General features: G+C 38.0%; 2 protein-coding genes across 2 annotated transcripts in view; both read left to right on the forward strand.

Moving 5' to 3' along the window:
* The window catches only part of LOC138170116 (lipoxygenase homology domain-containing protein 1-like), a 657842-nt gene that overhangs the window by 5439 nt on the left and 638613 nt on the right, over window positions 1–13790 (forward strand). The window lies entirely within an intron of this gene.
* Window positions 720–6369, forward strand: LOC138169884 (oxygen-regulated protein 1-like). Its single transcript, XM_069099466.1, is given in 2 exon segments — window positions 720–6118; window positions 6120–6369. Coding segments are annotated over 2 exon segments (5649 nt in total).

A 13790-nucleotide genomic window follows, 5' to 3' on the forward strand; every position in this document is an offset into this window, starting at 1 on the left:
TTTATTCATGACAAGAATTCTCTATGTAAGAAATGTCTTTTATGCAATCAACTTGATAAAAAAGTTGAAAATTAGAGAAAGAGAGACAGAGACAGAGAGATAGAGAGAGACAGAGACAGAAAGAGAGAGAGAGAGAGAGAGAGAGAGAGAGAGAGAGAGAGAGAGAGAGAGAGAGAGAGAGAGAGAGAGAAACACATAGATGGCAGAGTAATTGCTGACTTACTTTTTCCTCTTTGGGAATTTTATGTACTGATGAAATCACAGGTTTGATTCAAACAAAAGTGGCAAAAATAACAATGTTGCATATTTTATGTGTGAGGGCTCAAAAGGTTCAATGGATAATGACTTATCAGGGAACAAATGTGGGGGCAACACAGTTTGGAAGCCTTATCCAGGGTATACAAGTACACTCTCCTGGCTCATATGGGACCCATCTAAAATGAGCTTTGTTGACATCATAGAAAGGATAATCGAAAATTTATATTTTTCCCATTATCTAATTTTATTTCTTTTATTATATCCTCCTATACTAATCAGTTTGCTTTTCTGTTTTTTCCTATCTTTTTCCTTTGCTGCCTTTCTCCATTTGGATCCTTTGTCTTCTTCACCTCTGCACCACGTTGTGATTTTGGGTGACATTTACTCTTGAAATCTTGAAAGTGATTATGTGCAGGCCTTCAAGCCCAAGGTCTCAGATTTATTCTCTTTCTTCTGACAAAATGTATAGTAACGATTACAATTCAGACTGCTCTCTTGCCCCTGACAATTACTTGGGCTTGGAAAAAAATGACTCTCAGGCTTGTGAGGACATATCAATAGTGCCTTCTGAAGATGACATTGAGAAATCAATTCTTGTTAATCCAGATGGCACTATGACAGTTGAGATGAAAGTTCGATTCAAGATAAAAGAGGAAGAAACTATAAAATGGACAACCACTGTCAGTAGAGTTGGCCTTCCTGATGATGATAAAAAGACTGAGACATGTAGTTTTCCAGTCAGGACAGATCAGTCACCCGCTATAGAAAATCCCACCTGTACCACATCTACAGATATCCCATCTTTAGAAAAACGTGAAAATGAAAAGGACAGGTTGGCAAAAGAAACAAACCCTCCAGTGACAGGCAGAGAATGTGACGTTTATAATGCTGCTGTTTGGGAGAATACTCCTGTGAACACAGATGTCAGTGAGATGCCTCAGAATCAAGTCAAGCATCGTTTTCATCGGCCCCCAACACCTGGTCCGAGGAGAGTGCGGCCCCCAACACCTGGTCCAAGGAGAGTGCGGCAAAAGAAATCTCTAGTAGAGAGCATTACCTTGGTGTCTGAAACAGAAGTTGAAGAGAAGATGATTAGGCAATTTTCCTATAGTGAAGAAAGAGAAGATGGAGAAAGTAAATCTGAGTATCACATGTTCACACATTCTAGCAGCAAAATGTCATCAGTGACTAACAAACCAAAGCTTGCTGAGTTCAATAGTGAGAATCCACCGAAGTCTTCTCTAGAAAGCAAAACTGAAGACAGGCTGCTTTTGTCTAGCCCCAAAAGTGGTGGCCTCATAGAGATTACAAGTCAAAAGACTTTGGAGGTGACTCAAAATGAGAGTTTGTCACAGATTGTTCAGGATAAATCAGTTAAGGAGGAAGGTATGGTTTGTATGAAGAACTTTAGACCTTATGATACAATAAATGACAAGATTAGGCCTTTTCCAGGAGACATTACCCACTTTTGTGTTAGTGAGTCTGGAACTGAATTGTCCCAGGCTGAAACTACTTCTGAGGTCCTCACTTCAATGGGTCCCTCTAATGTAACCACTAACATTGATAGACTAGTGAGTGAGTTTGCTCAGTGTGGGTTAACAAGTGCCTCTACCAGTGAAAGGCTGATTTTACCCTCTGAACCTAGAAAGAAAAAGGGGAAAAAGTCTCAACTGAAAGTGGTAAATTCAGAATGGAGTCAAAACAACAGGGGGAATGCAACTAAAAGAAGCCTTGATAAGAGTGAGAAGGTGGACTTCAACAGTGAAAAAATCCAGGAAACCATGTCACAGAGCTCACACTGTACAGAAAGAACAGTGGTACTTCAGGTCGGAAGCAAGAAAGCAGCCAATAGGACTGGCTATGCAAATGGTGTATCTTCTAAAAGTAACCTAAACCTCACAATTTCTAAGACACTCTCATCAACCCAATTCCCTGCTGCCAGAAGAATTAAGGATAATGGACTTTTTGTAGGCAAAGCAAAACACAAAGTCATTAAAAAAATGAGCTTTCCAGGATCCACAAAAAAGGAAAGTAGTCTGGAGAAAAAAGATTTTCCCCAGAATGACAATAAATATTGCAAAAATAATTTTGGTATTGAAGGTGCACATCATGTACTTAAAGTAAGGAACCAAGTCCCCAAGCCTTCCTCTGTACGGAAGTCTGTGGCAGCAGGACACACGATAGGAACTGAAAAGAAGAATATTTTTTCAAAAGTGAATAATTTAAACTCATCTCTAAAAAATCAGAAAAAACAAAAACTGGGTAAATTGAAGTTAGACACTGCTGAAAATAAACAGCATTCCAGAACCTGGGATCGTTCACTCACTTCTCTGAAAAAAGGTGATTTTCCAGATGATCTTGCTCATCATTCTGTTCAGAATTATATACAAACCTGGTTACAAAATGTATTTCCACCTCCTACTTTGCCATCTGAGAAATTAACTTCACTAAATAAAAAGGAAGCGGACATTGGAAATTATACTGATAATAGTTTTCCTAATCTTACCCAAGCTGTTTCTGGGAAGGAAAGTGAAGCTGTTATAGGAAACAAGACACAGACAACTACAAATCCTCCCTTGGATGAATATAATTTTGATGAAGTGGCAAATAAATCTCCTGCTAACCAGGACACTATTGAAGAACTTGCCAAAGAAGTCTTTGAAAGACAGATTCAATCTCTGACCAATGCTTCTTTGGAAGAACAGGTCACACCGTCAATTTTCCTTGAGTATGATACCAAGATCCAGGCAGCTAAAGAAAAGACTCAAGAATCCCCCCCAAATTCTGAATTAGGCATTGATCCCCAGGAAAAAAAGCCAGATTTTAGAAGACAAAGTATGGAGGCGGCAGTTCAAGTTAGTGCTGGAGACAGTAGTGTGATTATATCCAGCATGCCAAAGGACCTTCTGTCTGGTCTGTTGCTTCACCAGATGCAAGCATTTATCCTAAGCCTTCAAAAAAGTCAGAACGGAACTGTTAAAATATCATGCCCACTTTCAGATTTTTCTTCTCTTTCTTTTCCCTTATGTAGTTCATCCACTAACCTTGTTTTAGCCTGGCTAATGTTACTAAACCTGAAGGGAAGTTTGGATACCATCTGCCAAGATGATAACTTCAACATGACCTCGAAATCTTCAGAGATATTTACCTTGTTGGAGTTTTTGAAGCATATTGCCATCGTAGAAAAAGCTGATGATTTAAAAACTGCTGTTTCACACTTAAAGGAGTCAGCCACAACTTGTTTAGGACTCATTGGGAAAGAACAAATCACCATGGATGTCTCTGCAAATTCATCTACAGATGACATTCAAAATGTTGCAAAGCAGAGCAGAAATGAAAAGGCCAAGGAAACTCAGGCTTTGTATGAAGCTGACTCTGTCAAGGATTATGGCATTGAAGAAGCACCCATTTCTCATAAGGCCTGTGCTCTCAGCGATGCCTTTTCTCCTACTGAGGATTTTGCTTTGGATCAGACTTGCTCTTTGGATGAGCCCTGTGTTCTGGAAGAGGATTTTTCCCATAGTGAAGGTGAGGAAGAAAGTGAGACTTGTACTTTTGCATTACCTTGCCCACCTGAAGAAGCCCAAGTTATGAGTAAGATTTGCATTCCGAATGACATTTTAAATTCTGAGGAAAAAACTGACAACTTGGAATTGACAGAAGAATTAGAAAGGTCAGACAGGTTACCAGAGGACCTCATTATGTCAGAGGAGCTAAATGACTTGAGTATTCATGAATTAGCACCATTGCAGAATGAGAATATGGGGAATGTAAGTAATTGCAATCCTTTCCCAAATGAAGCAATAATGGGGCTTAGTGAAAAGCAGGAAGAGAGTCCTCTGGCAGAATTTCAAAATGGTTTGCTAAATGAATCTCAGGATAAAAATATAGATATGTCATTTGATAAGGAAGACTCAAGGACTTCTGAGGAACCAGGCTCAACAACTAACAGCATGACTTCAGGGGAAAGAAATATTTCAGAACTAGAATCCTTTGAAGAGATAGAAAATCAGGACAAGACTAACTTTAATGTACAGGAAAATGTAGGAGTGCAAGCTAACCCGGGAACAAGAGAGAAGACAAAAACAAACGAAAATCCAGAATTAACTGCTTTGTCTGATGGAGGCATTAGGGAAGAAGAAAAAAGGAATGATGACTCTTGTGAGAAGAGATTGACTAAGCCACCTTCTTTAGTTTTTCGTTATGATTCTAAGCAAAGTCCAGAAAAGGACACCCATGAAGGAGAAGCTAATGTGCAAGTAAAAATGGAAGTGAACAATAGAAATCATTCACTTCCTTCTTTTGGATCTAGAAAATGTTTAAAAAGTCCAGTAACTTCTGATTGGTCAGACTATAGGCCAGATACTGAGAGTGAGCTTACATATAAAACATCCAGTGACCTGACAAATGAAAGTGGGGATGAAATAGTTCAGGAAAGAGAATATAATACTGGGTTTGTAAAAAGAACCATAGAAAGACTTTATGGTAAAGAAGCTATTAAGCCTTCTCTCCTTATTGGGTCTACAAATGTCTCTCAAGCATTTCAAACCAGTTCTTTAGAATCTATCCATAGAGCTGAGAGAGCAAATCCTTACAATGGTCAATGTCAGACATTTAATTCTCCTCAGCAAGTGTCACACCATTCACCCACATTACAAAGCTCTTGGGAGGAAAAAATGCATGGCAGTATTACCTGTGCTCAAGAGACTTCTTTCACACCATCTATTAATGGAGTGAAAGTAAACCATCATGGACAAGAACATTGTATAGAACAATATAATAGTGCCAGACCTGTTAGGAGTGCAGATGAAGGTGTCCTGATTGACAAAGGCAAGTGGCTCCTAAAAGAAAACCATTTATTAAGGTTATCCTCCCTTGAGAAAACAGGAATGTATGGCAATGTGGAGACCACATCAGTAGATACACTACTTGATAACAATAGTGATGAGATTCCATATTCACATTTTGGAAATTTGGACCAGAGGCCAGTGCTGGCTGACATATCTTCTTCAGAACTTGAAGAAATGGCCCAACCCATTGAACCTAGGTGTAACTATTTTAATATGCCTCATTGTAGTGATTCAGACCCTTTCCAGGATGATTCATTAAGAATTCAAAATAAAACTGTCAACACTGATAGTATACCAAATCTTCATGAAGATAAAGTGAAGGATAATCAGCAACCAAGCAAGGTATGCACATCTCTCACCTGTGTATATACCATGCCTGGGAACAAGGTCCATCCTGTGGGACATCCTGTAACTGATGGGCCTGTTAAAAGCCAGCCATCACCTGCCAATAATAGGAATAGTGCAATCCTTCAGGAAGGTGATTCTTTGGATAAGCTCTATGTTGCTTGTGGTCAGCATTGTCCAATACTAACTGCTGTCATCCAACCAGTAAATGAAAATGACCGTGGATTTGTATACCGGAAAGCATCTGACATTGAGAATTTAGGGGGCTTTCATTTATGGACTGCAACACTCCCCCATTTACTATGCTCAGATAACAGTTCTTTCAGAGACGAGAACAATAATGTGAACATGAAAAAGACCCCTATGGATAACACCAGCCGTGATACATTTGCTAGATTTTATTTGAATTCTATACTTGAGTTGATTAAAAGAAGGGGTTTTGGAATGCTTAACTCCTCAGTCACGGAGGATGAAAACTATCTAAAGGAATGGCAAACATATTCAAGAAAAAGGTTTTATGTATGTTTCCTGCAAACACAGTTGTTTGTGATGGATAAAATGAATTCAAATAAACAAGGCGCCAGCAATCCAGGAAATGAAATCTCAATAGCAGTTGATGAGAATAATAACTTATTAAATAACAGATGCCAAAGCTCAAGAACACAAGAACCAAATGCTTAGGAAGAATATCCACTGAACTTCCTTTTTGAGATATCTTGGAGGAAGCTGCCAATTGGCTCTTGTCCAAGGTGCTGAGACATCTTTCAATGTTATCAAAAGAAAGATTTCTGAAAATTGATTGGATGAAAACGCTTTCATCAGTGAAGAAGAAAAGGTGCTAAATTTAACTGACTTTTAAAGTAACAGTAAAAAAAAAAATCTAAATAATTCCATTCTTACCATAGCTCTTTCATAACCTGGAACACCCTCTCTCCTTCTTCTTGCCATTTCAAGTTCTTCACTTTCTTCTAAGTCTATCTACATTAGAAAAGCTTTCCTGGATAAGCTCACCAGGAAGACCAGTCTTTTATTCTTAATTCCATCAGGACTCAAGGAATCCGTTTGTTTTGTTACTTTCATTTGTGAATGTTGCTTTGTTTTGTTTTTATGTCTTTTGAGGTGTGAATGTTTTCATACCCCCTCCCTCCCAATCCCCCCTTCCCCAAGGCTTATTAAGTACCTTCAGAGACTGAATCTTTCCTCTTCATCCCTGGTACCTAGTATAGAACTCTGAAGCAACCAATAAAAGCATTTTGAATGAACCTTGGATCTTGCTTTATTAGAAAGGTCATGTGAACTTCCTAATCTCCCCTCACACATCAAAACCTCATCTATGATTTCTTCTGCCTGAGTAGGAGTTGGTTTTCCTTTTTGTCAAAGCCTTTGATTAATGACTTTAAATATGCATTTGATGACACCCCCTTCCTCTCTTATGGTACTTTACTTTCAGCTTTAAATATATGTATATGTATATATCTATATTTAATTTTATCATTAAGCAAAGATTTATCTTTTTTTCTTTTTCTTTTTTGCTTTTTGGAGGGCAATTGGGGTTAAGTGATTTGCCCAAGGTCACACTGCTATTTTTTGTGTTAAATGTCTGAGGCCAGATCCAAACCCAGGTCCTCTTGACTCCAGGGCCAGTGCTGTATTCACTGTGCCACCTAGCCGCCCCCATATCTTTTTTTTTTTCCCATCCAAATTCTTTCTCCCCCTCCACCCCCAATTTAGAAAGAAAGAAAAACAAAACTTTTGTTACAAGCATATGCAGTTAAGCAAAACAAATTTCCCCATTGCCCATGAACAAAAATATACATATCTCATTCTTTGGTCTGGGTCCTTTACCTCTCTATCAGGAGGCTAGTGCCATGTTTCATCATCAGTCCTCTGGAATCCTGATTGGTCATTATGCTGATCAGAGTTCCTCATTCCTTTAAGGTTGTTTGTCTTCACAATATTGTTGTTATTGTACAAATTATTCTCAGGTTCTGTTCACTTCACTTTGCATCATTTCCCCATGTTTGTATACAAATATGATCGGGTCTTCTCTGTTATAAAAACTCACTTGCATTCTGTATCACATACACACACATGCAAAAGAACACTTTGTCTTGACCTTGATAACCCTTTCACATTATTATTCTCTATCTTTCCTTCCTTTTTCCACATAACTACTAGAAAATCATGTATATTCTCTCCACTTCCTCACCACTCACTCTCCCCTCAGGTTCTTCTATCTGGTTTCTATCCCCACCCATCCACTGTAACTGCCATCCCCTAGGTTACCAATGATCCTTTATTTGTGAAATGGTGTTTTTTTCCCTCAACCTTAAATCTCTTGGACCCTGCATCCTGGTATTTAAGGGCTTCCAAAATCTAGCTCCAGCTTATTTTTAAAGTCTTATTTCTCACTGTGCCCCTTCATACCCTCAACATTTTAGTCATTTGTTTTTCCTGTTTTCTAATCTCATCTTACATTTTCTCACTTCTAGTCATTGTTGCAGGCTATCCCCGACATGTGAAACACACACCTTCACATCTTTGCCTTTTGAAATTCTTTCCTTTCTTCAGGCCTTGTTCAGGTATAATCTCCCCCCATGAAGCCTTCCCTGATTTTCTTACTTCTCAGCTAAAAGAACTCTACTTCAAATTTCTGACAGATGTTTTTTATTCCTCATGTTACTTTCTCTATTGTATCATACTTATATTTGTACAAATTTTATTCCCTTATTCAACTGTAAATTCATCAGGGGCTAGAAATGTGTCATTTTCCATTTTTATAGTTAAAGCAGCAAGCATTCATTTATCACTTACTATGTGTTAGGTGCTGTTCTAATCACCATATTCCTAGCATCTAACACAAAATCTTATATATAGTAGATACTTTATAAGTATTTTGGAAATATATAAAGTTGAAAGGTATCTACAATTAAAAAATTAAATCACTTAAGAACACCATCCAAGAATATTATTTTAATTATTGGTTTATTGAAAGAAATCATTGTAAAGATTCTCCCATAACCTTCCAGTTTTTCTTATTGAACATGGTTAGCTTGATTCTTTCAAAACATGAGACTTGCATTTCTGGAGGTCATTGCAGAGAATGGTAAGAGTTATTTTTTTTTTCCCAATACAAAGGCAGAAAAATTAAATCCACTAAATTAGTTCTCTCTGACCCTGCTTATGAACCCTAGTTATTTAAAATATTACTAAAATGTTGAGCAAAAGTGTCTTGGGGAAAAAAGAAAAAAACAATGGAATGGAAAATTGTCTCCATTGAAAAAAAGTTAAGGGGATGGGGTTGCTTAGCTTGAAAACAGGAAGACAGAAGGATATCTTAATAACTGTCTTTAGATATAAAGGGTCGTGAGTAGCATGTAGACCAGGTTCCCCTTTGATTTAGGATTAATTGAGTATAAATGCATCAAGAGGCTATGTAAAACAAAATGGAATCACCATGTTAGCACCATAGAATCTCAGAGTCTGAAAGATTCATGTAGTTTACCTAGCCAAATCTCCAATACAATGCAGGAATCCTTTCTATAACATCCCTGACTGTTGGTTATCAAACCCCTCCTTGGCTACTTTTTTTTTTTTTAGATATTTTTGCTTTTCTTTTTCTTTTTTTCTTTTTTCTTTTTAAGCAATCAGGGTTAAGTAACTTGCTCAAGGTTATATGGCCAGTTATTTCTGGGTGTGGTGCTGAGTGTCTGAGCCCGGGATTCGATCTCCAGGTCATCCCAACACTGGAGCCGGAACCCTTGGCTACTTTTTAGTGATGGAAAGCTCCTGACCTTTCAAGTCTCATTCCATTTTGGAGCTGTACTGAATTAATCCAGTATCTCAGCTATGTGATAACCCCTCAAATACTCTAAGAGATTTATGGCCTTCTCTCTTTCCCAACACCTTGCCTCAAGTTAAACGCAAGTTAAAACATCACAGGTCAAAGAATCATAAAATCAATTAAATGGTACCCTCTGCCACTTTGATGCACTCCAATTTTGTCTGTACAAAACACTTGCAGTGTTTGCAGTGTACAAATATTTTTTATTTCTATTTTATAGGAAGGAAAACTGATAATCTTAAATGAGGCACACAAGGTTAATAAGTGACAGGGACAGGACTGGACCCCATATTTTCTAACTGAGACAAATGCTCTTTCACACATCAAACTGACTTTTCAATATGCTTCTTTCTTTTTTTTCCCATAGGGATCATTTGTGACTATATTGCTAGAATTTAATTTTTGAAACTATCCTATTCATTTTGTTGTCTTCTCTTTTTTCTATGACACCATAGTAAGATGTTTTTTTTTTAAATCTGCTTTTCTAAGATCTAGACTATATATGAGACTCTGCCCCACATTCCCTTCTTCTCTTACATGATACAGTCATTTTATTTCAAGGATTCTTTTGCCTCATAGAACAAGTTAGCAACCTACCTGATTAAAACTTCTTATTCATTTCTTCCTTGGTCAATGCAATCTATTCCAGAATAGCATTCCCACTCGTTATTTCTTCTATCTTTTGAGAAATGAGATTGTTAGAAAGACAAGTCATAAATTTATTAGATGTTTTGCCTTTATTAAAATAAAACATCTAGCAAATCAAATAACGAGCAGATGTCCTCATTACCAACTACCCCCCACCAAAACAAACAAACCTACTGACAACAAAAACCAAACTACTAGATCTTGATAGTTTTGTGGTCCAAGTTAAATTAGGACCATTTAATATCCTCCATTTGGCTGGGATGTTTGTAATATATGATGAAAATATCACTTCTGATCCTCATCTTTTATTTTTATTACTCTCCTTCTATCCTCAGGCTTGTGCATTTTAAAAATATGTTTTGGATTTCTTTATCCTTATGCTTTCTCTTGTCCCCTTTCTTAGATTTGCTTCTTTTGGAAAAGGCTTTTTAACTTTTCATTGTTGCATTTAAGTGGTAAGTTCTGTTTCAGCAAGTCAATAAGTCAGTCAATGAATATTTATTAAGCACCTTGTACATGCTAGGTATGGTGCTAAGCATTGGGAGATACAAAGAAAAGCCAAACAAAAACAAAACAAAAATCAACCCAAAACAAAATGAAAAAGCAGGCCCTGCTCTCTAGGAGCTCACGGCCTAATGGTAGAGACAACATGCAAACAGCTCTGTACTGTCAAGTTGTATGTGGGATAAATTTGAAACAATCAGCAGGAGGAGGGCATTAGAATTAAGAGAAATCATGAATGGCTTCCTGTAGAAGCTGGCATTTTAGTTAGGGCTTGATCCTTCAAGTTAGGAGGCAGAGATGAGGGAGAACATTTGAGAATAGAGTCTTCCAGGACGAACAAGGAGGCCAGTGACCCAGGATCGACGCGTGCAAAGGTTTGCAAGGTAGAAGAAGACTGGAAATCGAGGTAGGATGGGGGGAGTGGGTTGTGAAATGCTTTTAATGCCAAACAGAGGATTTATATTTTATCCTGGAGGTGATGGGCGATCACTGAAGTTTGTTGGGGGAGTTGGGGTGGGTGGCATAGTGAGACCTGAACTGTAGGATGAATGGACCTGTGGACTGGACGCACGTATGGATTGGATGGCCTGGAATTGGGAAAGACTTGTGGTGGCAAGGAGAACAAACAAGAGATTCAGGCAATGTTCCAGGCATAAGATGATTGTAGTAGGATGGAGGCAGCATCAGAGGAGAGAAGGGGGCAGATGTGAGAGATGCTATGAAAGTAAGATCCACAGTCCTTGGCAACTGACTGGATGGGGGGGGGCAGTGGGAGTGAGAGAGAGAGTGAGGAGTCAAGGATGACAAGGTTGCAAGCTTTTGTGATTGGGAGAACGGTGGTGGGTATTCTTGAGAGTAATAGCAAAGTTAGGAAAAGGAGAGGGTTTGTGGGAAAGATAATGAGTTCAGTCCTGAGATTGTGTCACTGGGAAGATAAGGAAACGTGAATAGTGAAATAGTGAAAGCTTTTAGAACCTTTATCTGTGCACATATTTAATAACAAAATAAATAATCATCTATCTTGGATGACTTAGAAATCTTGGGCTGGTCTAGGTAACATTTAAAGTCACTTCAAACTCTCTGATTTCTTTTCTATACAAAGAAGTCCTATAAAAAATTGGCATCTGTATGTTTTTCTGGGAACTGTTCTCAATCTGATTGATTAATGCTCTTTGAGATGTCACTTTGACTATCAATAGTGACACTAAAATAAGTCAAATTTTGGCAGTAGCACCAGAACCAGATATAATTATAGCTAGAACAACTTTGATTTCAATTAAGCACAAGACACAAAGACATACAAAATGGCTTAATTAGTCAGAAGCCTGTCAGGTTGAACTATTTATTGTCATTTATGTCACTCACTTAGGGCTAATCCTATAAATGACATTTTTTCCCTATGTAATATTGAATGATACACTGTACCAATAACATTTAGATGCTCAAGGAGTTTGTTGCATCATAGAATAGAATAAGATATTTTTTAAAAGAAGGGTGCAAAATTTGAGATACAGAAGGAATGGAAGGGCCCCTAAAAATTATCTTTAGATGAAGACTTATAACAAAAGTGTGCATTTTCCTACCCTAGAATGGGCAGAAAGGAGAACTTTCATCTTTTCACTTGGCAAGAGTAGATATATAATTGTTTTTAATGGAGAAGAGGCATTTGAAGCCTTTTGTAACCTGACCTCTTTGTACCTTTCTAGTCTTAACCTTACTCCCCTCCACAGATTCTGTGATTCAGTGACACTGTTCTCCATCTCTCACCCCTGTGCCTTTTCATTAGCTGTTCTCTGTGCCTGCAATTCCCTCCCTCCTTCACCTCTGCCTTGTGGCTTCTCTGGCTTCAGTCACTTTCGTCAGTCTCAGCTAGAGTCCCGCCTTCTTCAAGAAGCCTTTCCCACTCTTTGATGTTAATGCCTCCCCATCTGAGACTGTCTCCAGTTAATCCTGCACGTATCTTGTTTGCGTAAGGCTGCTTGCATGTTGTTCCTCCATCCCTGCACCCCTTCCCCATTTTTAAATCATGAACTCCTTTACAGTAGGGATTGTTTTTGTTTGTCTTTGTGTCCCCAGTGTTTGGCAGAGTGCCTGACATATAGTAGGTGCTTAATAAGTGCTTAATAAATATTGGTGACTTGACTTGAAAAAAGAATAAGTACTAAATTGGATCATAATTTTGATGAAGGGAAAGAAATGAAAATAGCACTTAGGGACCTTTAAAATAATGTGGTACACTGCTTTTTTTTTTGACATCATATTACATGAAACAAAAACTTGGATGGTAGAGAAATATTTTAAAGAAACTGGCTGGGCTAACAATAATGAATCAGCAATAAGTCATTGTATGAGGTATCATTTGTGAAAAAAAAAAATAGACATGCTGCTATAACATTGTATTCTGAAATATTTGCAGTGTCAGCTCATTCCACTAATGGTGCTTTGCCTGTCAGGGAATTTTTTCTGGATGTCAAGCCTAAATTTACTTCTTTACAACTTCTAACCATTGCTCCTAATTTGGCCTTTCTGGGGTCAAATAAAATGAGACCTGGGGGGTCATAACCTGGCCTCTTTGTATCTTTCTAGTATTACACCTTAAGGTATAAGGTAGAAGACTGGAAATCAAGGTAGGATGGGGGGGGGTGTTGTGAAATGCTTTTAATGCCAAACAGAAGATTTATATTTATACATTTACATAAGGGAGTCACATAATCTTTGAATCTCAAGGGAGTCACTTAACTGAGGATCAGTTTCCTCACTTGTAAAATGGGGTTATTAATCACATCTATCTAAGATGAAATGACAACATATACAAAACACTTTGCAAACCTTCATGTGCTATATGTTAGCTATCATTTGTCTTCCACACGACAGTCCTTCAAATTCCTAAAGTTAGCTAGTCTATCTTTCCACTTTCAGTCTTCTCTTCTCCAGCTCCTTCAACAAATCCTCTCAAAGCCTGGACTCAAGACCCCCTGCCATCCTGATTACCTCCCTATGGATGCTCTCCAGTTTATCAAAGCCTATCTCCAATTGATATGCCCAGAATGGAGCAATACTTTAGATATGGTCTTATCAGAGTGACCGTAAACTGTTTGTTCCTGAATGAAACTGGCAAGGGTAACAGTGCCAGAGACTTCACTACAATCACTTACCCTTAGGTCTGTAGCTTGAAGGGATGTCAGGTGACATTTAGTTCAAACTCCCATTTCATAAATGAGGAAATTGAAGTCCACAGTGGGTAATTAACCAACCTATAAATAGTTATTAAATGCTACCCATGTGTTATGCAGTGTATTAAATTCTGGGGATACAAAAAAGGGCGAAAGACATTCCCTACC

The sequence above is a fragment of the Petaurus breviceps genome, unplaced genomic scaffold (assembly GCF_028583685.1).
Source record: "Petaurus breviceps papuanus isolate PSGF00001 unplaced genomic scaffold, PetGlider_PUasm1.0 38, whole genome shotgun sequence".
Lineage (NCBI taxonomy): Eukaryota > Metazoa > Chordata > Mammalia > Diprotodontia > Petauridae > Petaurus > Petaurus breviceps.